This window comes from Ascidia mentula, chromosome 3, assembly GCF_947561715.1.
Source record: "Ascidia mentula chromosome 3, kaAscMent1.1, whole genome shotgun sequence".
In the NCBI taxonomy this organism is placed as follows: domain Eukaryota; kingdom Metazoa; phylum Chordata; class Ascidiacea; order Phlebobranchia; family Ascidiidae; genus Ascidia; species Ascidia mentula.
The window spans coordinates 509384-529496 of NC_138568.1; the positions used below are offsets into that span (position 1 = coordinate 509384).

The 20113-nt window shown below is 37.9% G+C and overlaps 3 protein-coding genes and 1 pseudogene across 5 annotated transcripts; 1 reads left to right on the forward strand and 3 right to left on the reverse strand.

Annotated features, from left to right (window-relative positions):
- Positions 1 to 303: 303 nt before the first annotated feature.
- On the reverse strand, positions 304 to 4385 carry LOC145894609 (uncharacterized; annotated as a pseudogene).
- A 2463-nt stretch (positions 4386 to 6848) lies between these two features.
- Positions 6849 to 13113, reverse strand: LOC145893923 (kelch-like protein 7). Of its 3 annotated transcripts, none has more exons than XM_082982327.1 (12): positions 13090 to 13113; positions 11201 to 11321; positions 10725 to 10878; positions 10051 to 10268; positions 9819 to 9968; positions 9632 to 9734; positions 9457 to 9551; positions 8806 to 9004; positions 8375 to 8518; positions 7796 to 7954; positions 7536 to 7689; positions 6849 to 7211 (listed from the first exon to the last, which is right to left on the reverse strand). In XM_082982327.1, exons 2-12 carry the CDS (start codon positions 11249 to 11251, stop codon positions 7091 to 7093), a joined length of 1548 nt encoding a protein of 515 aa, XP_082838453.1. In that variant the 5' UTR covers positions 11252 to 11321; positions 13090 to 13113; the 3' UTR covers positions 6849 to 7090. The 3 variants fall into 3 exon arrangements, with proteins under 3 accessions (XP_082838453.1, XP_082838450.1, XP_082838452.1); XM_082982324.1 differs by lacking the exon at positions 13090 to 13113 and adding an exon at positions 11804 to 13058; XM_082982326.1 differs by lacking the exon at positions 13090 to 13113 and adding an exon at positions 11861 to 13057.
- A 2862-nt stretch (positions 13114 to 15975) lies between these two features.
- LOC145893931 (tetraspanin-9-like) lies at positions 15976 to 17631 on the forward strand. Its single transcript, XM_082982335.1, has 5 exons — positions 15976 to 16079; positions 16377 to 16568; positions 16758 to 16904; positions 17126 to 17308; positions 17437 to 17631. Exons 1-5 carry the CDS (start codon positions 16017 to 16019, stop codon positions 17518 to 17520), a joined length of 669 nt encoding a protein of 222 aa, XP_082838461.1. The 5' UTR covers positions 15976 to 16016; the 3' UTR covers positions 17521 to 17631.
- A 979-nt stretch (positions 17632 to 18610) lies between these two features.
- Positions 18611 to 19975, reverse strand: LOC145893932 (uncharacterized). The gene is made up of 3 exons (XM_082982336.1): positions 19756 to 19975; positions 19417 to 19558; positions 18611 to 19080 (listed from the first exon to the last, which is right to left on the reverse strand). Exons 1-3 carry the CDS (start codon positions 19934 to 19936, stop codon positions 18783 to 18785), a joined length of 621 nt encoding a protein of 206 aa, XP_082838462.1. The 5' UTR covers positions 19937 to 19975; the 3' UTR covers positions 18611 to 18782.
- Between the last annotated feature and the right edge of the window lie 138 nt (positions 19976 to 20113).

A 20113-nucleotide genomic window follows, 5' to 3' on the forward strand; every position in this document is an offset into this window, starting at 1 on the left:
GAACAACATAATACGAGTTGAAGAAAACACAATACTTAAATAGTATGGTCTTAAAATCACTCTGCAAAAGTGTTACACCTCTCAGGTTGAAGCCTGATTGGTCAGTTTTACCATCGCAAGGTATGGTATGAAATTCACTCTGCGAAAGTGTTACACCTCTCAGGTAGAGTCCCGATTGGTCAGGTTTACCATCACTCTACGAGTGTTACACCATTAGGGTCAAAACCCAAAGGTATGGTAGGAAATTCACTTCGCAGGAGTGTTACACCTCTCAGGTAGAGTCCCGATTGGTCAGGTTTACCGTCACTCCAAGAGTGTTACACCCTTTGGGCCAAAACCCAAAAGGTACGGTATTACATTCACTTTGCAGAAGTGATAAAACTAAAAAAATTGGGACATTGTGGTTGTTATGGTATAGTGAATAAATTTCATTTGGCTTGTGTTCTTATTTGTTTAACAGATTGTAATGTTGTTTGATTTACAATGTGCACACAAAATATTTATCTTTTTTTGCTTGCTTCTCTGAAAAACCAACACACATGATGTGAAACCACTGTCCACATCGAGTGCACTCAATCCAAACTTTTTTCAGGGGATTGGCGCCTTCATCTCCACATACTTTACATGTCTCTATTTCATTTGTGCCTTGAAGACACTTGCCAGCAATTTCCCTTAACATTTCAAGTCTATAGCTGTAGGTACAAACATTTTGCACAAGTTTTTCTCCAGTTGCCAGCCATTTTGCATACATACATATCATCACTCCACAGCTTGATCCATCTGGCTGTTTTGTTCTGTGTGGTATTTCCACAGTATTAATTTTCCAAACAAACTTTGTTGCCATTAGACAATTCACCATAGCTTTTGCAGTTTGAACATTGCTGTCTGTTTTTACACAAGGCATTGCTACTGGGTCTATGTACAGCATTTTTCGACCAGGGATGTCAACTACAAGCAAAACCCAGTGGAAGCCTGAAGAGTTCCAAGGTATAAACAGTGTTTGTTTCCCTTGCAAATTCATCCCTTCCCAAACTTTTTTAATTGAAGCTTTTCTTTGTAATATTTGAGCCACTGTCGAACAAACATAAAGTGCGTGTTGGTGCACACCAGTTAATCGCCACAAGTAGCTGTTAATGACTTCATCATAAAGCCAACCAACATTAAATCTGCTGTCATGCTTTTTAAGCTCGCAAACTTCAGCTGGTGGCAATGAGTCATCCAGAGATTTTAACTCCAACAAAGAAATTGAATGAGGGCCGTTTTTCAAAATTGTACCAGAAGCTTTGTAACCGGTAACATGGGCTGTGATGTTTTTTTGCATCATTGAGTGTTTGTTCCGAACAATATCCATACAAGCCTCACCAGAAGATTCATGTTGGTCACAGGCTTTTGCTGCATGTGGGGTTGTTAATTTTACACTTTTCTTTGATCGAGGAAACAAAGTTGTTACTTGGTGCAGCGGCTGCATAAGGTTGGCAAATTGTCCAACCCATGATGAAAATGGATTGAGCTTTGGTCGCTTGCGGGGCAACTCATCATGGACAGTATTTTCAGAAGGTGTTGTTTTTCGCTTCCTTTTCAATGACTTAAGTTCTGGAGGTTGAGTAATTCTAAACCCAGAATCGTATGAACATGCTTTAGAAAACTTAGCCACCATGGCATTGCCATCAGAAATGCCTTCATCCAAAACCTGCTTGGAACTGACATCATATGAAAGGTCTATCAAATGCTTCATTAAATCAATAAACTTTTGATGGCTTTGTTTGCGATCTGAGGTTTTGTTGTCAGTACCGCAGGTTTTGTCGTCAGTTACAATGTTTTCAGGTTGAGAAATTGATTGGTTTGTGGAGGAATTCTTGATGTCTTGTGTTTTGACCACAGTATCACAAACAGTTTCAGCTGACAATTTTTTCACAACAACCGGATCCAAAACCATGTAAACAGAATTGGAGTACCAATCTGGCAGACTATGCCATCCAACATCTGCATACTTGTTAAAAATTGCAAACATGTGTTTGCATGGTAAAAAATTGTGTAAAAAATCATGACATGTACACTTTGGAAAATCTCTTTCGGTGCCAAATTTAATGGTGTATATTTCAGAAGAGGAACTGCTTAATACAGTGAACAAGTCCCCTTTTCTACATATAGAACTTGCCTGAATGTTTGTAGTTTCTCCGATACGTTTTATACAATGTTTTACCAATTTTCTTGGTCGGTTTCGAAGAAAGCTGGGAACCTCAGCGTTGTAACTTCTGTAATTGCCAGAAGATCTCATGTTTTGTTGTTTGTATCTGCTCAAAGTAAAATTTATTGATTAATTTTGATTGCATGTTCTTGCATATAACCATAAATGTTTTATTCGAGGTACACTCACTTCTCATATGCATTTGGCAAAAATTCGTGGTGCAAAATTGTAATTAAGCCAGAAAGCGACTTATCAGTCCGAAATCGCACATGGCATTCTTTTAAAACTCGGTTTTGTCTCTCAACACCATTGTTGGTGCGGATCAAAACCTTTAACTGGTCTGCTCGATAGAGCCACATCCAACGCTACAAAACGTGCATGAACAGAAGTCACATTTAACATATATGTTTTGTAAATACTCAAACCTCTTTATCCTTAAGCCAAATATTTGTGAAGTATTTTTGTAGTTTTGGGTTGTTTTCCCAAACTGAACTTGACTCAAATATCTGCAGTGCATTGTTGCAGCTTTTTTCACATTCAGCGTTAGCAATTCCTCTCATAAATGTCAAAACTTTGTCCTTGTCTGGACCTACTTGGTTTTCAGATTTTTTAACCCATCTTTCCCATGCCTGTTCACGATGAAAATCGCAAATGAGGACACGGACATCTAGAAAATAGTTATTTTTACATATGTGGTACATGTATATTTGATGCAGAACTTTAACCTGTAAAAATGCTTTCAATGGCATGGATCTCAGCATCACATTTATCTACCATAAAAAATGATGGTTGCCATGCAGGAGTCCATTCTTTCAATATTTTCAGTGCCTCTTCAATGTCCAATTGTCTTTCATTCTGTGTAATGAAACTGGCAACAACTTGATAGCCAACATTTGTCTTCACACAGAGAAAAAACAATGGGAGAGCATATTTGGATGTCTTGTAGGTAGCATCCATTAGACAAATGTCTTGGCCGTAGCGCAGAAGCAATCTACGCTGCCATGCAAACTGATGGATAAACAGCATGATTTGTTCAGATTGAATGACTGGTGCTGTTTCTCCATCAACTACTTCAGGTTCCATGTTAGCAATGAATGGCCGGAAATATATTTTGTCATTGGCATCTCCTGCCTTCACCCATTCATCCACCAAGCACTGGACATTAGTTTGATCAATTTTTGCAAATCTGTGTTTACAAAATACTCGGTAATAATGACTTTGAATGTCCTTTTTTGTTGGATAAAATCTCCTGTTTGAAGTAGATGGTGGGGTATCATTTTGAAAAAGTTCATGGGCAACATAATGTTTTAGGCTTCTAAGAATTTCCTCAATACTGCATACACCTTCTGTAACCAATTGATCTATTTTGGCAATTATTCTTTGATCAACAGGTTGAAGGAAACCAGCAGCCTTAAAATATGTAATATGGTGAATAAACAGTTCAAAAGTAAACATTTAATTTAAATAACATCCTTACTTCCCCTAAAACATGACCGGTGTGGTCATCCTGAGATGGAAAGCAAACACTGTAAGTTTGTTGCTTTAGCAAGTGCTTATCGTTGTTTTGCAGCAAATCTTTTACAACAACACTTGTCTTGTCCATTTTAGATTTACATTTCGTGGTTATCTAATCATATTACAGAATAAATTATTGATATCCAACTAAATAAAATTAGATTCAAACAAGTTGAAGAAGTACCTGAAACTGTGGAAACTTCATAATTTCCTGAATTACAATTTTTGCCTTGCAGTTAGTTTTTTTGGTCCCTTGAATGCACAAATGTTTTTTGCAAGGATTTGGATGATCTTGCAACTGATCAAAGGGGTTTCAATATTTTATCATAGAAAACATAAAGTCACTTACATGTGTAGGTGGTGCAACATGACGCCTTTCATTTTTAATCTTGATGCGATCTTTAGAATGTTGGCATTCCAAGACCTTTGTTTGTACTATGATGTAGGGAGTGGATGTACTGTCCCAATGCAAGCGACCTATTAAAATATCTAAAAAAAATCACAAATGTAATCAGTTTGTATTGTCATACAATTATGGCTTGATGAACTTTCTTTTAATAAGTAAAACTAAGCTAAAAAGCATGCCTTTTTTTATCATACCAAATGAATTCTTCGAGAAATGAATGAACTTTGTCAATGTGGAGATTTCAAATTTCTCAACTAAATCATTTGCCTGAGTCATTGAACAAGCCCACTGCAACAATTGTTGGATTTACTCTAAACTTAAATTTATAAACTGCACCAATTACCAGTCTTATATTACCTGCAAATTTTGTTTGCTATTCTCCTTTGCTGCTTCTGATATATTTTGCTAAAATAAACAACCACACATATGCACAAAGCATTGTGTTAAGCTATACAATTTACTAACCATTTTACTTAAACAAGTGAATTCATTCTTCACAAACTTCACAAAATATCTCTCTTCCTGTTGTAAACCTGCACCTTGGCTATTAAGGCTTTCTCTTATTGTTTTGCTTGCCTTTTCAAGATTGTATTTTGATAGCTTGTTCTGTGCCCAAGATATTAATGCAATGATAGTTAATAACATTTAAATGTATACTTACTAAGCCTTCAAACTTTGCAAACACCAAAACATCAAAGATGGTTATTACATATTGATATAGTTTGTTTGGTTCAGATTGGCGGTCAAAATGCCAAAGTGATTCAAAGCACTCTGAACGTGTAATTATGTATGGTATGGCAGCATCATTCCAATGCACTGAGCTTTTACATGCATCTTCAAACGTAAAAAGAGGTTTCGAAAAAAAAACAGTACCATCGTGAAAACAAGCACCCACAAACAACAAAACTCACCATGTGATTTAATTAACGGGGACTTTAAAGTTAGTGCACATGACTTTTTGAATTGATGCAGCATATTTGTTGCTTCATGTTTGGATCCATACCACTAATAAATAAAAGCACAAATGAAATACTTCCATAATACAACAAAAACGTGTTCATGTGCCTGAATATAGAACTTTTATTACTACTTCACAGATTCTTAGACCAATTTGTGACAATGCAAGTTTCATTCTTTAATATTCACAGCATAATAACTAACCTTCTCTAGAGTATTTGAGAATGTAAATTCCTTCTCACCGAATGCCACTTCATTTAGGATGCTAAAGCAAGTATTAAAATAGTTTTTAGGATTTAGAAACGTTTTACATCTTACCAATGTTGAACAATATCTTCAGAGATTATTAAATTTTTTGGCATTGGCACACAATTTCGAAATTGCCGAGACTCATGAGAGTCAACAACATCTTCCAAAAGACTGAAACTTCTTTTACAAAAAAACATCTGTTCGCACAAAATCAATTCGATTTTTAGCAGAACAGAACCTAAATAAACAATAAATACAAATGGTCACTACAAATAAACCAAACTAAAGTAATTTCTATTTTACACATAAAGCTTCCACGCTACACCATAACTGAAATCTAGGCCCAACCCACATTAGAGTATTTAATGCTTCCACGCTACACCATAAATGAAATCTAGGCCCAACCCACATTAGATTATTTAATGCTTCCACGCTACACCATAACTGAAATCTGGGCCCAACCCACATTAGAGTATTTAATGCTTCCACGCTACACCATAAATGAAATCTAGGCCCAACCCACATTAGAGTATTTAATACTTCCACGCTACACCATAAATGAAATCTAGGCCCAACCCACATTAGAGTATTTAATGCTTCCACGCTACACCATCACTGAAATCTAGGCCCAACCCACATTAGAGTATTTAATGCTTCCACGCTACACCATAACTGAAATCTGGGCCCAACCCACATTAGAGTATTTAATGCTTCCACGCTACACCATAACTGAAATCTAGGCCCAACCACATTAGAGTATTTAATGCTTCCACGCTACACCATAAATGAAATCTAGGCCCAACCCACATTAGAGTATTTAATGCTTCCACGCTACACCATAACTGAAATCTAGGCCCAACCCACATTAGAGTATTTAATGCTTCTACGCTACACCATAAATGAAATCTAGGCCCAACCCACATTAGAGTATTTAATACTTCCACGCTACACCATAAATGAAATCTAGGCCCAACCACATTAGAGTATTTAATGCTTCCACGCTACACCATAAATGAAATCTGGGCCCAACCCACATTAGAGTATTTAATGCTTCCACGCTACACCATAACTGAAATCTAGGCCAAACCCACATTAGAGTATTTAATGCTTCCAGACTACACCATAAATGAAATCTAGGCCAAACCCACATTAGAGTATTTAATGCTTCCAGACTACACCATAAATGAAATCTAGGCCCAACCCACATTAGAGTATTTAATGCTTCCAGGCTACACCATAACTGAAATCTGGGCCCAACCCACATTATATTCTTCAAAACATTCACGGTTCAGTTGACACGTTTCAGACTACAGCGCACTTCACGCACATTTGACGCACGCACAACCTTGTCCATTGTTAAAAGCGATTGTGACGTCATAATCTGGTTTGCGTCGATGCCCCCGTTATGTGGTCAATGTATCTACCTAACATTCCTTCTTCTGTTGAAAAACTCTTGTTAACTTCGTCAAATAGGGGGGTTTCCCCTATTTATTGATAATAAAGTAAACAAACATTTATTTCATCACAATTCCCTTCTGGAATAATATTTTATTCAAAAGGAGAAAAGAACGTGTACCAAGTAAAAACTGTTAATAAAAAACAAATACCCCAATGTAATGTCTAAACATGTTTATAAGGAAGAAAAAAATTGCAACATTTAAATAACCATAATTAACTGGGGGTAGGTATATGTACGGTTACATATGAAAGATGGAACGTTAGTTAGGTTTTGATGTCAACATATGCAAATTGCTTCGGCAAGTGTGATGACGTAATCATACCCAAGCTACCAAAGGCGCGTATAATAATTGTTCGTTTGTTTCGAAATCCACCACCCACTGGTCGGTTGTGACGTCATAGACCTCAATTGTGCTGTGCTTCGTATCGGTGTCGGCGCTGTGCAAAAATATTAATGTAGACGTGTTTCAAACGTAACATCACAAGCAAATTTATCCTGGTGGTCAGTGACATGTCGAGCTTCGCTTTCCGGCAGAATTTAACTTTTTGGGCGAAATATATTTGATACGCCCGGTGTGGCTCACAAGTAAGCAAACAGGGAAAAATCACTCCATTAATATTTGAGTTTTTATCGCCGTCCAAAACGTGATTGCAATTATGTCATAGAAAAAAAAATTAGGCCAAATTCCGCACATCAATGAGCTTCAATCAACAAGAGTTTCAAAAATAACTTTGCCAATTAATTAGTGTTGAATATCTTACCCCCCTGCCACATAAATCTTGTTCCCCACTGCGCATGCGCGGCATCCCCTTCGTTTTGAGTTCATTGAGGAGACTGCCATCCAGCGGTCAGCTCTCTGGTCGTACTTTTCAACAGTATCCAGGGGTTGACGTTTGCTGCCATCCGCATCGCCACCTAACGGCAGCATTGATTCATGGAAATTATTTGTTAGTTTTAAAATCAAAATCTGCAAGCAAGCGTTTTTTAAATCACTTTCAACACTTTTAACCGAACTACCAACCGATGGCGTAGATATGTTCTCCCACAACAGCCGCGCTCATCCACCGCCTGCATGACGTCATGGGAGCTACAGATCGCCACCTGGTGTCTCTTGGGTCGTATGATTCCACTATATTCAGAGGCCGCATGCGATTGTGGCCACCAAGCGAAAAGATGCATCCTGGCAAACAATGGAGGTTTGACGTCATTTCATGTCGGGTGGTGTTCGGAGAAAACGATACAAACAAGACTTAGTTTCTGGAATGACATTTGGTCCTAAATTGATGTTTGGCAGTTTGAAACGATTTGCTGCTGTTGCCAGAAGCAACTTACATACAGGGGTCATCGAAAAGCCTTAAGAACAGACTTGGAAAAGTGTTGGTTTGCCCCTTGCGGTCATGACAAGCAGTTGACATTTTGGAACCTATATTTTACGACTGCACGTCGGTTTCAATGTCGAAACGTTATAAAAAAAAAAAAATTTAAAGTTTATAGTTTAAAAAATTAATAATTTTGAATCCTAAATCTTTTTCCAAACTTATAATTCAACACAATCTCATTCGGAAGTTCGTGGATAAAATTTTTGGGAAATATTTTCTACCATTGCACGTGACCAAGGCATGAGCTGTCCTCTTCTCCTTCATGGGGGGTTTCTTCATCCATTGATCAACATTCACACATAACTCCTCGCATGATGGGAGGAATTGAGAATCCTGATCAGCTCCTCCAGCAACGAACACGTTTCCTGAAGGTCAACGGAAAGGTCACACTAATTAACTATTTAATTGTTAAAGTTGACGCCTTACTACAAAACTATGTCCATGACCCCAGAATCCCGATGGAAAAATATTAACTTCAAGTGGGATTCGAACCGGCAACCTGTGGATGTGGTATTCAGTATATTTTCAATAAAATTTAACATTTTTACCAACAAATGGTTCATGGCAGTATTTGGGGAAGTGACAAACGAACCATAAGATTACACTCAAACCACTTTTGGTTTACGCCTTAAAAAAACGTAAGAATGCCCACCATCTATTGACGTCATCCCGAAACAGAATCTTCTCTGGTGCATCGGCCTCAGGTTCAACCATCTGACCTCGTCATCACGTAAGTTGCAACATTCGATCGAGCTCGTCACGTTAACACCCATACGAACCTGACCTCCGGCCAGGAACACTTTGTGATCAACGACGGTTGCGGCCGAGTCGTACCTCGGTGTAATGTTGCCCTGAAATACACAAACCCTTGGTCAAAATCTCCATGCGCGTGCACCAGCTATGTCAGGGTGCGATTTGTCAGCAGTATTTCATAATATATATGTCGTAGGAACTTTAAACAGACAGACAGACGACTTAGGATTATTCATCATATTTCGTACTAATCCGTTATTGAGTCTCTGTCAGCCATAGAGATCATATAGGCGATTCTAAGAAATCAAAATCTCTTTTCTCAGTATTTCATCGAATAAAATATGTCGCTGTTGGAAATGCAATACAAAATGTAAACTTTGGAGATATTCGAGCCATGAAACGCAAAACATAGAAAATGTTAATTGCAATTATAAGAAAATCTATGATTTTACACCGGATGAAGCGAATAGGGTCTCGCGAAAGCTCATGTGTTTTAAAGATAAAAGTCGTTAGTGTCACAAGACCGTTACGACTTTTTAAATAACTCAACTGTGAAGGTTTTCAACTGTCGACTCGCGATTTCTATCTGATGAACTGAGTTGCTGATTTTGTCGGAGCCGATCAACAGAAGTTTTCCCTGAGGTTCTGTGGATTTAAAACATTTGATAAAAACTAACAAGAGTTTAAGTCAAGACTTAAATTTATTGATTTGTTTCTGTTCTGACCTTCGTATCCGGACGAATTCCTGCTCAAGGTCATTGCGGCCATGCGCTTGTGCAAGATTTCGACGAACTTCTGCCACATGTCGGTTGATTCACGCAATAAAGGCTATTAACAAATAATTCTGGAATTGATGACGTGATTTTCTAATCCACAGGTTTAAGGCAAGATAAAAAACGTTTCGTAATTTACCTCATGATAAACAACATTGTTTAGGAACATAGACGACAACTCATCCATGTTGATTAATTTCATCAGTTCCGGAAGTTTATCCTTGCGCGTATCCACATCATGTCGGATCCATCCAATGAGCTTATTGTACATTTCCTCTTCGGGGATTTTCTTCATAATTGTTTTTAAAATAGTTTGGTTGTTTGGAATTTTTTAGAAAATGTTTTCCGTAAGAATAAGCTTTCACTCATACCATTTTGTCCCTGTTTTTGATAATCGCGTGCAGCTCATCCGATGCCATCCTTTTAAATCCATCCCCTCGTATGACGTCAACAGAACATCTCTTTATGACGTCATTGGCGGCTTTTATGAGGTGAGTGGAGTTATATTGATGACCGATTAAGCGAATTGTTTGATAGTTGGAAGTTGTAAGGGCGTGAGTCAGGAATTCAGTGCAGCGAACTTTGGCGTCTGAGCAACAAAGTGACGAATTAAATGAAGCGGTGAAGCAGTAACTCATACTGTGAAACGACGAATTGCAAGTAAAGTGTTTTTACCACTTGTAAATACAACAATAGGACTGATTTTCACCAGTTTTTACCTTAATCACAAAACATGTTTGTGATCAAGGTTTTGCACCAAAGAACTTGAACGCGCTTGAACACCTAATATGCAAAATGAAAAGGGCATGGGCACCGGTAAACTGTGATCTATTAACTGTCACTAATATCATCACCATTTTTGGGGGGGTTTTATACTAGTCTTAAGTTTTCAAACAAGTCAGCGTGAGTTTAGTTAGAAAGGTCGTGGCATTGTGGTTTGTCCGCAACTCCGCGCACCACAAACATCATATCCCACCTTCCACAAACATCATATCCCACCTTCCACAAACATCATATCCCACCTTCCACAAACATCATATCCCACCTTCAATTTCGAGTATTTCGCTGGCTTCCATGATATCCAGTACATTGTCACGTGATATCGTCATCTCACCCATGTAAATAAACTCTATCAATTCACTAACTATATCGGCTTTTACGTCATCGATGGTGATGACGTCAGCCTTCCGATCATGGTTCTGTGACGTAAAGTATTGCAAACTTTTAACTTTTGGATGCATGCAAGTTGAAAGTTAGTGATAACATTCATTAAAGCCGAAGATATAAAAGATTGAAACCGTAATTCTATTTTAACAACGTCAGTTTTTGAATTATTTTAGACGTTTTTAAAGAAAACATGCTATGTTATATATTTTACACATAAATTTCCTAACGACAATGGATTAATTTGTGTAAAAGTGTCATATTTTAGGTACATCCGGTAATGTGATTTTGTTTAAATACACTTGTATTTGAAACAATTACACAGCATAAAAACCCAACAACAATTGCATTCAAAACCTCTGTAGTGAATTTCTTGTGGAAAAATCCCGAGTAACTCCCAAGCACCATCCTGTTAGCCTCAAAATCTCTTTCCCCAACTCGTATTATGACGTCATTGTAGTGATTGTCTCTTCTGTGTCTGGGTAAAAAAGTAGGCAGGTGTATTTACACGCATGACTGAAGCCGAGGAATGCGGTTTTCCCCGTGAGTTCAACCCCAGTGCTGTTGGCGAAACCATGGCTTGACTTCCTGCTTACAATTATCTGTATAGTGTCTAGTTTCGTAGCGAAACTGAAACTAATTTAACTGAACCACCAAATGTTATGGCAATTTACTTAGTGTAATATATCAAATTTAATGTAGAAGCGAAACTGATGTTCCAAAAACCAAAAAACATGTCACTTCATAAGGCACTAAATTTTGGTTTTAAAGATAAGGTTTTGTGAACATAAGATTACGATCAGGCTTATTATTATGTGCAAATGAGCTTACATGCAATCATATTTACCCAACCTTGACCGATAAAAGTTTATTTTTTAAATCAATTTTTTCCAAAACCGTGAGGAATAAGATTTAAAAGCGAGTGGATGTTAGGTGACGTGCTTTTACGATTATCTATACTTTAACAATCCTGTCATGAACGCGGGTGCAAACTTGGGGTTTGAAATCCTCTCATACTTTCTCGCAATATCATGCAAACATCTGTAGTGTCCTAGGGTGGCTTTGCTCGGTTCGATTTCAATTTCACGTGAAAGTTTTTTCTTGTCAACAAATTGCATTGCCACGTACATGAGTAATTTAAAGGAGCCTACAAAAGAGATTACATCTGACACAAAAACATTTCCTTGAAGTTACAATCTATAGTCCAAGTCACACGAACTGTTCTCCAAAACTTCTACTTAACAACAATCCGTTCCTTGTTTGACAAACTCAAATACACTTTAATATTGTTGACTAATTCAATTCTACAAGAAATCTTTTGTCGCCCTGACAACGGCAACATTGTCTTATCCGAACAACTTTATCAGGCTAGAAGTAAGCTTGCTGACAGCTGTGAAACCTACGTCATCAAATCAAAATCTGCATGTTACCAGGGAGAAATCCAATACGGTTCAATGAACACGTGTAATTAATTCCACAACATCGCCATCTAATCGTTAAAGGAAAACCGATCTTAATTTTTTAGTGTGAAACCTACCAAAGAGTTACACAAATAACGCCATAACGTAATGATGCTACACTTTGCATCAGTAAGCGGGCTTAGTTAAAGCTAATAAGTGGGCTTAGTTGAAGCTGAGCGCTACAATCGCGCATAAAAATGAGGAGTAGAGATAGTTTGAGCATCCGACCGCTGCAACTCTATGAGGATTCTCCTTTACGTTTTTGGGGAAATCACGTGGAAACGAAACCCAGAGTTTGACATTTGATCTCGTGAGCAAGAAAGGCGAGGGTTTCTGATCTAAGGATTGCAAACAAATTATTGGAAGCAGAGTCGTATGGATTGAGCGCTCATAATCTTCAGTAGATAATTTGTTTTAAAATAACATCTCTAATTTTGTTGTGTATAAGCAATATATGATAACACAGATTGCACGGCGAAAATCACATTTGGACGTTAAGCATTCTGCACTATATCTCGCCCCTGTATACGATAAAATATCACTCAATAAACTTGCTAGAACAACCTCCCGTACCTGTAATTCACGCGTTATAACAAATACTTAGCTGTGTTGCGTACAAAACAATCCAACGAGGCCTCATTATTTGAAGCTCCTTTCCACTGAAACCAGGCAAACATTACTAACATAGATTGCGTATTTTGTTATTTCTGACCTATTTTCAATTTCCACAACGTTCATCTTGTCTATCTAAGTTTACCAGAAACTAAACTACAGCGGAACATTTACCTTCATACTCACACACTCCATTTGGACGTCCCGCACGCAACCATTGTATCGTGTCATGCTCCGCTGCACACACAAGCCCGAAACTTCCCAACCTCCCCCGTACTTTGCACATCAAACGATCCTCACATTCCTCGCAACGCATCACTTGCAACCGAAACGCTAGCGACCACTAGCGGCAAAAATTGTAAAATATGTTTACCACATGAAGTATAAAGAGTTCTGACACCCAGGGTCCAGAAATTTAAGGAAGAAAACCAGATCGGGATTCGTAGCAATTAGTATATGATTTAGTTTGCGAGCCAGACATTGAGGGTTCGAATCCAACAACATCCAATAAACTACTTGGGATACAGGCGTAAGTTTTATCGTGCATCTGGCAATCGTTTTCAAATATACTTAATGCGATACAGACAAGTTCAGTAACTTCCATTTTAAACAACTGATGAACAAACATCACGTGGTATCTATAATATAAACACACTGTAAATATGTGATGTGACGTTGAACGGTTAGTTTGCAAAACTCAGTTGTAATATTGTTTGGGAACATTTAGACAAGTCACGCTGATTTGCACACGAAGTTTCCGGCAGGAAGCAGTCGTTAAAATATCTAGAACAAACGCGAATGACGCGCTTCGCGATTATTACGAAACAATCGCTTCCTATACGCACCCAAACATGTTGTTATTGGTTTTAATTTTCTACGTTAAATTTTAGAATAAGCAACAAGAAATAAACGGAACGTACCACGTGATTCACTTCACACAGGATGTTTGTTATGTCATGCTAGAACAAAAATAAGTCATTGTGACGTTATAAAGGCGCGAGACAATAGCTGAGAGCATACAACGAACAACTGGTTGACGGAAAACAGCGAAGAGTCTCTTGGAATGGCAAAGTTTGTGGTTATTCTTACCCTGTGTGTTCTGCTTGCTTGTGTGACATCAGCCACGGAGATGTTCTCGGACAGACATAAATCCGGGTGAGTGTAAAATTCTTGCGCACTTTAAAGTACAACAACCAATTATTTTACAAAAACAAACAAGATGTGACAAAAATTTATGAATTTTCGCGAATTAAAATTTTTTTTTTTTTAAATGATCAGTTTCATGCATGAAGAGATGTTAGGATATTGAAGTAGTTACTTTAAAGTATTGGCAGCATTTTGTTCAAAATTTATTGACAAGAAATATTTTTAAGTTTTAATTTTTTTGTTTTTTAAAACCTTTAGTAAGAAAAAATTCTGGGATTCCAAAGATTTTTGGGATTCCCGCCATAGAAATCGCCAACAATTGGTTCAGGATGTAAAAGACGCGTTGGAGGATTATTTCGAAGGACTGGAAGGTAAAATTAAGTCGACATTTACTTTTTAACCGGTTTAACAAAAAGTTTTAAAACAAAATTTCAAACTTTAACAGAAATATTTTCCACCCACAAGTTGCGTTATTCATAGTTTCGGGGTTAAAAAGGTGAAAAACATTCAACAAATCCTCCATTAACCAGATTTCTTTTTGCAGATTTGGACTAAAAACGTTGCAACGAAGATTCGGAGACAGCTTCTACCTCACACCGATTCAATTCATCGTACTTAAAAACTAATAAAAACAATGCATCAAACGGAGTGAAGTCTGTTTTAATACATTTGAAGAAATTTCAATGGTGCGGGAAGAGTTGCAACAAAACCTCGTTAAAAATATTTCCAGAAGACCAACAGTTGGGTATTTCAATGAAACACAAGAGTAGGGATCACAAAGAATCAGTTCCCACAATGACGTCAGCTATGTGTTGGAAATGTTTCCAAGGTACAACACCTAGGTGTTTCCTCAACTTAAGGTACAACATACACGTGTTTCATGGAGTCAACTCCACCCATTACGCCGCCTGAGAACTTGACGATGTCATTAGGGCATAAAAGACATCAATATCTGTGTTTCTTGACGCCGATATTCAAACTTACATACAGCAGCTTATATAGAAAACCGTTGGGTAATTAGTGTGCGATGTGGGAGGGATATTTGCATGTATTTCCTGAAACGTAAATCTTGAAAGTAAATAAGGCTTCCTGTCAGCATCAACCTCCCTTCCCACATAGAACGAGCTCTCACTATGAAGGCAGATGTGATGGGACAACAGGGGGTGTTAGTTACAGTCAGTTGGAGTTGAAGATTTCAGATGTTTTTCCTTTAACAGACCGTTGGACGTGTAGTTTGGTTGTTGTTTAAATTGCGCCAAAATTAACGAATAAACAGTAGAAAAAATCGCGAAGTCTTTGTTTGACAAAATACGCGTTTTGTCAAAACTTCCATTGAAACTTCGTGAAAAAAACTTCAAGGTCCTGAATAGTTTCCGCGAAACTTGATCAATGTTTGCCAGGAACCGAGACTTGACTGAATGACACCGAAATGTCGGTTAGACTTTTAACAAAGGCACCAGCATATGCCTCGCTGCAACGTAGTGACGCATACTATGGTGAGCATTAGGTGCTGGGTGTTAGAAGGCCGAAGATAGAAAAACGTTCAGCAATTCATCGTGGTTTCAATGATGAAAACCTTGCAGCCGTAGCAAAACCAACCAGCACAAAACTAAGACTTGTGAAATACCGCCATGTAAACAACGAAGGTAGTCATTAAGTTATCACCAGGAACACAAAAAGATGACGGAAAAACGTGCAACGGTTGGAAAAACTGATTAAAAATTTATATTTTGTTTTATGCGCAAAAGACCCATAATAATCAATGAGAGCTGCAGACAGGGTGTATACACGCACTGTTTCGACCTGTAAGGTCTCATCAGTGCAGCTGTTGATGTGGCACTGTGCTAGCTGGTGGACTAGCAGGCACACAGATTTCCACTTTGTGGTACCTATATTTGTTTGTTGTTCAGAAAAAAGTTAATTCGTTGATAATTTGTGAAAAATACTCCGTCAAAATGCAAACCAAAGGAATGGAATGTTGCAAGATTTTGCATTTTATCGTCAACTTTCTAATATTTGTAAGTATTGAACACTCTGACGTCAGCATCTTCCGTGTTGCGTCACTATGCAAATTAAGGTTACGCAACAATGGTTTGACTCGATATTTTGATGTAGAATTAAATACAATGCAAAATTAATTTGCATCACGGCAGGTTTGTTCAAATTGCAAATCAATTTCCGCGCAAAAATTAAATTCAACCTTTAGTAAACAAAATAAACCACTGGGGGGCGGCAAAGACTTGTTCATTTCTCCAAATCATCCGTTTGTTTTTTATTTGAGACGATTCAAAATATCTGATCATGTTTTTATGAAGATTGCCGGTGGGATTCTGCTTGGTTTGGGAATTTGGGTGAAAACGAGTGCGGATGCGTTCAAAACCCTCCAGAGCAATCCGAACTCCTCCCAAGTTGTGATTGTGATGATTGTCCTCGGGGCTGTCATCACTGTGTGCGGATTCTTCGGCTGCTTAGGGGCTGCCCTTGAGAACAAATGCCTGCTTGGTTTTGTGAGTTATATTTTTTCTTCACAGTTGATTATTTTTTTTTTTCTTCACTCCTGAAGGTATTTAGTGTGACGTCAATTGACCGTGGATAGCTCATATGACGTCAATAACTCTGAAGTAATATTATCGTTATTCCATGTTTTCCACACCGATCATGACGTCATTATGACGTATTTATGGTTATGTTTCCAGTTCTTCGCCCTGGTGTTGCTCCTCCTCCTGGGAGAGATTGCGGTGATAATAATGATCGCTGTTTCGATACCGAAGTTGGGGGCAATCACACCAGCAACAATCAGCAACACTGTTGAGATGACAAGATGGGATGTTCTGCAAACATCTGTACGTTGATCATGAATACAACATTACATACCAAATCCATATCAGTGCTTGTCCCAAAATACCACAAATCAGCAATTTTATAAATAAAGTCTTTTATGTTGCAAAGCACCACAAACGCCATAAATTCACCGAATCTCTTGGTCATTGAACATTAATTGTTTTTAAAACTTGTCCTTATGTAACCCCTGTTTGACCTGTAGTAACCGTCAACATTTTCACAGCTTGCATGTTGCGGTGTGAATGGACCTGGGGATTGGGGAGGTAACATACCAGCCTCTTGTTGTGCGAACGGGAAAACCTGCACATTGCTCTCATCCGATTTACACAAAGGGGGATGCCAAAAAAATCAGAGCCAGATGTTTTGGATCATCATCGGGTTCGCGATCGGCAGCCTTTTCTTCGAGGTAAATATTTCGTCGCGGGTTCGACTCCCAGCGTTGGCGTTTTTCAACTTTCGTTTTTACACATTTTAGTGTATTCAGTTTAAACTTGGATGCTTAAGTAAGTTTAAATTGCACTCATTCCTGTTTAGATTGCAGCCTTGGTTTCCGCCTGTTGTCTTTGCAAGAACATTGGAGGTTACAATAGTGAAACCAGTCAACTGCACAAACCCTAAGCACTATATATCCCTAGAATGCTGACATGTAATTAAATTATTTTTCTGTAATCTATTCCACTGTAAGTTCAATATCATGTGAACAACTTACATTACGCGTGTATTTGGAATAAAAGGGAATTTAGGTTATGAGTTCCAACCTTTTTCTGATAAAGTGACAAAGTTTTGGTGTTAATCAGGAAGCAATCTAGTGGGGATGTACTCTAATTATCATGTCTGAAACAGTTATATAAAACTTTATTATTCCACGACAACCCAAGAATGTTTTCCTGAAAATTCAAAGGTCAAAGCATTACCTGCCAGGCAAGACCAAATTCCTTTGAGATGCAAATCGAATCGTTTTCCGCGAAAAGTAGCACCCCAATTGTGACGTCACATAATGTGCACAATGGAGGACTGTTGTACGACAAGCGATTATGAATGAGCCATTGATTAACAGAATGCGAAGCAGTCAAGTTCGGGGCTTCGTTTGTTTTGTCCTAAATAAACGCAAGATTAATCGTCGCGTTCGATTGGCGCATTCTGACGCTAACAAATAGCATTGTTACGTCCAAACGGCTGCGCATTATTACGTAGCCACTAAATATGGCGCTGCCTCCGGCTTAATTAATCAAATAATCCTATTAAGGAAAATTTTTTGATGCAATTGTCAATAATTTCAACTCGTAAACTTGTTTTGAGAGTTTTGAATTTTTTTCGGTGTGCGTGCACCACAGAAAACACGAATTCAAACCATTTTACAATTTAAGTTTGACAGAACAAGGTTGTCAAGTCTCAAACCGATAGCGAATACGTAATTAGCAAGAATAGTTAAAAGCAAATATACTTGTTGACACGCTGCGGCCATTACAATTTTTTTATATTTATTTGTCGTTTTATGTGAAAATATGTTTATGGAAACATTTAACATTTAACACCGTTCCCCCCAGGTAAAGGTATTATCGTACGCATGTTTTAGTTGTGGAATGTCGAATATTCAGGCAGCATTGCTTAAAAGCATCGGTTTGTTGGAAAATTACAACGGCAATTTTTTTAATTTTTTTTACAAAATTTTTTAATAAAAAATCGGGTAATTTTCTTCACGTTTTTGTTTCAACAAAATTTATTTCAAAATCTCGCGCAAAACAACAATGGCGTCAATAAATATATTCGGGAATAAATAAATCAAAAAAATACACAAAGTGTTTCCAAAACAAATAAACAGTGCCACATTTTACACAAGAAGAATAGAAGAAGAACAAAAAAGTGTCCACGATTTCAATTCAGAAAGAATATTCGTGCATGAAATTGGCGATTTTGTTTCTTCTTCCACTTTTTACCGCTTGCCTTTTGGCGTTTCCTCTTTTGAAAGCGCGAGCTGAAGTAGAAGGATTTTTCGGGTCGGGAAACCATATTCTCCTCTCAAACCTCCTCTTAAACCTCCGATCCTGGCAAGGTCGCCGATGATTGTTCCGCTGAACCAATGGAACCAGGCATTGTGATATTGGGAGAATGAAGCTGTTTCTACTGTCGGCCGGATCCCTTTGACAAGTTGACGGAATTCGTCTTGGCAGAAGAGTTCTGACAAAATATATTTAATGAGAGTGTTGCGCAATTAAACGTCTGAATGTCGGTTATTTTAATGCAGACAACGGTCGCTTCAAATTTTGTTGCTTGTTTTGTTCCAAAAGGAAATGTCCAGAAACCATGTCAGGTAACTGTTTCCGTAAAACAATAACTTTATTCTAAATTATTCTAAAATAAAACGACTGACAATGTACAAATTTACCCCACAAATGCTGAGTTTAATTATGGGATATTAGAAAAATCCATGCAGTCTTGACAATTATCGGGTCTCAATCGTTCCCAGTTCTCACGCCACAATACGATGTCACATAACCACAGACTCCAACTTACATTTGTGTGCATTGGATGATCAGAGGGGCGAGACATTTGCAGTGTCGGCATCGTTCGTTGTCGATCCAGTGTTTGTCACGAAGATAACGATTTTCTTGGTGCTGACAAACATGGCGGTTATTCACCACCCTGAAAAGTCCCTCTGCAATAAATCAATGGAAAGTGTGATTGCGTTGAAATTAAAGAAAAACTTTAGAAAAACCAAGTTTAGAAAGGGAGTAAAATGGCATCCAATAAAACATTCGCTAAATCTCATTAAAAAAACAGATCCAAATTTCCAGCAAGCTGTTATTTCTGGTCCCAAGCAGAGTTTAATAATTTTTACACATCTTTACCAACCTCCACGCTTCACATAATCATTCCCTTTTATTATATCCGCAATAAGGTGGTCATTCTTACGTATCCGTGACGGTGGAGTGGTTACTGCTCGTTCAAAATCTTCACTGACATTGTAAATTTTCTGCCCTTGGACAGAGGAGGTGAAGACAAAGATGACTGAAATTTTGAAAATCATCTCCATGGTCGTCAGTGATTTCAGCACTGTTGATGTCTCCTGTGCTTGCTTTGTCTGCGGCCATTTTGATGCGAGTCTCGTTTAAATAGGAGAGAAAAATATCGACGTAAAAGGAAAAAAAATCGCCAAGTGTAGACAATGAGCCTCTGTTTGTGACCGAACAAAACACATGACATCATTGTT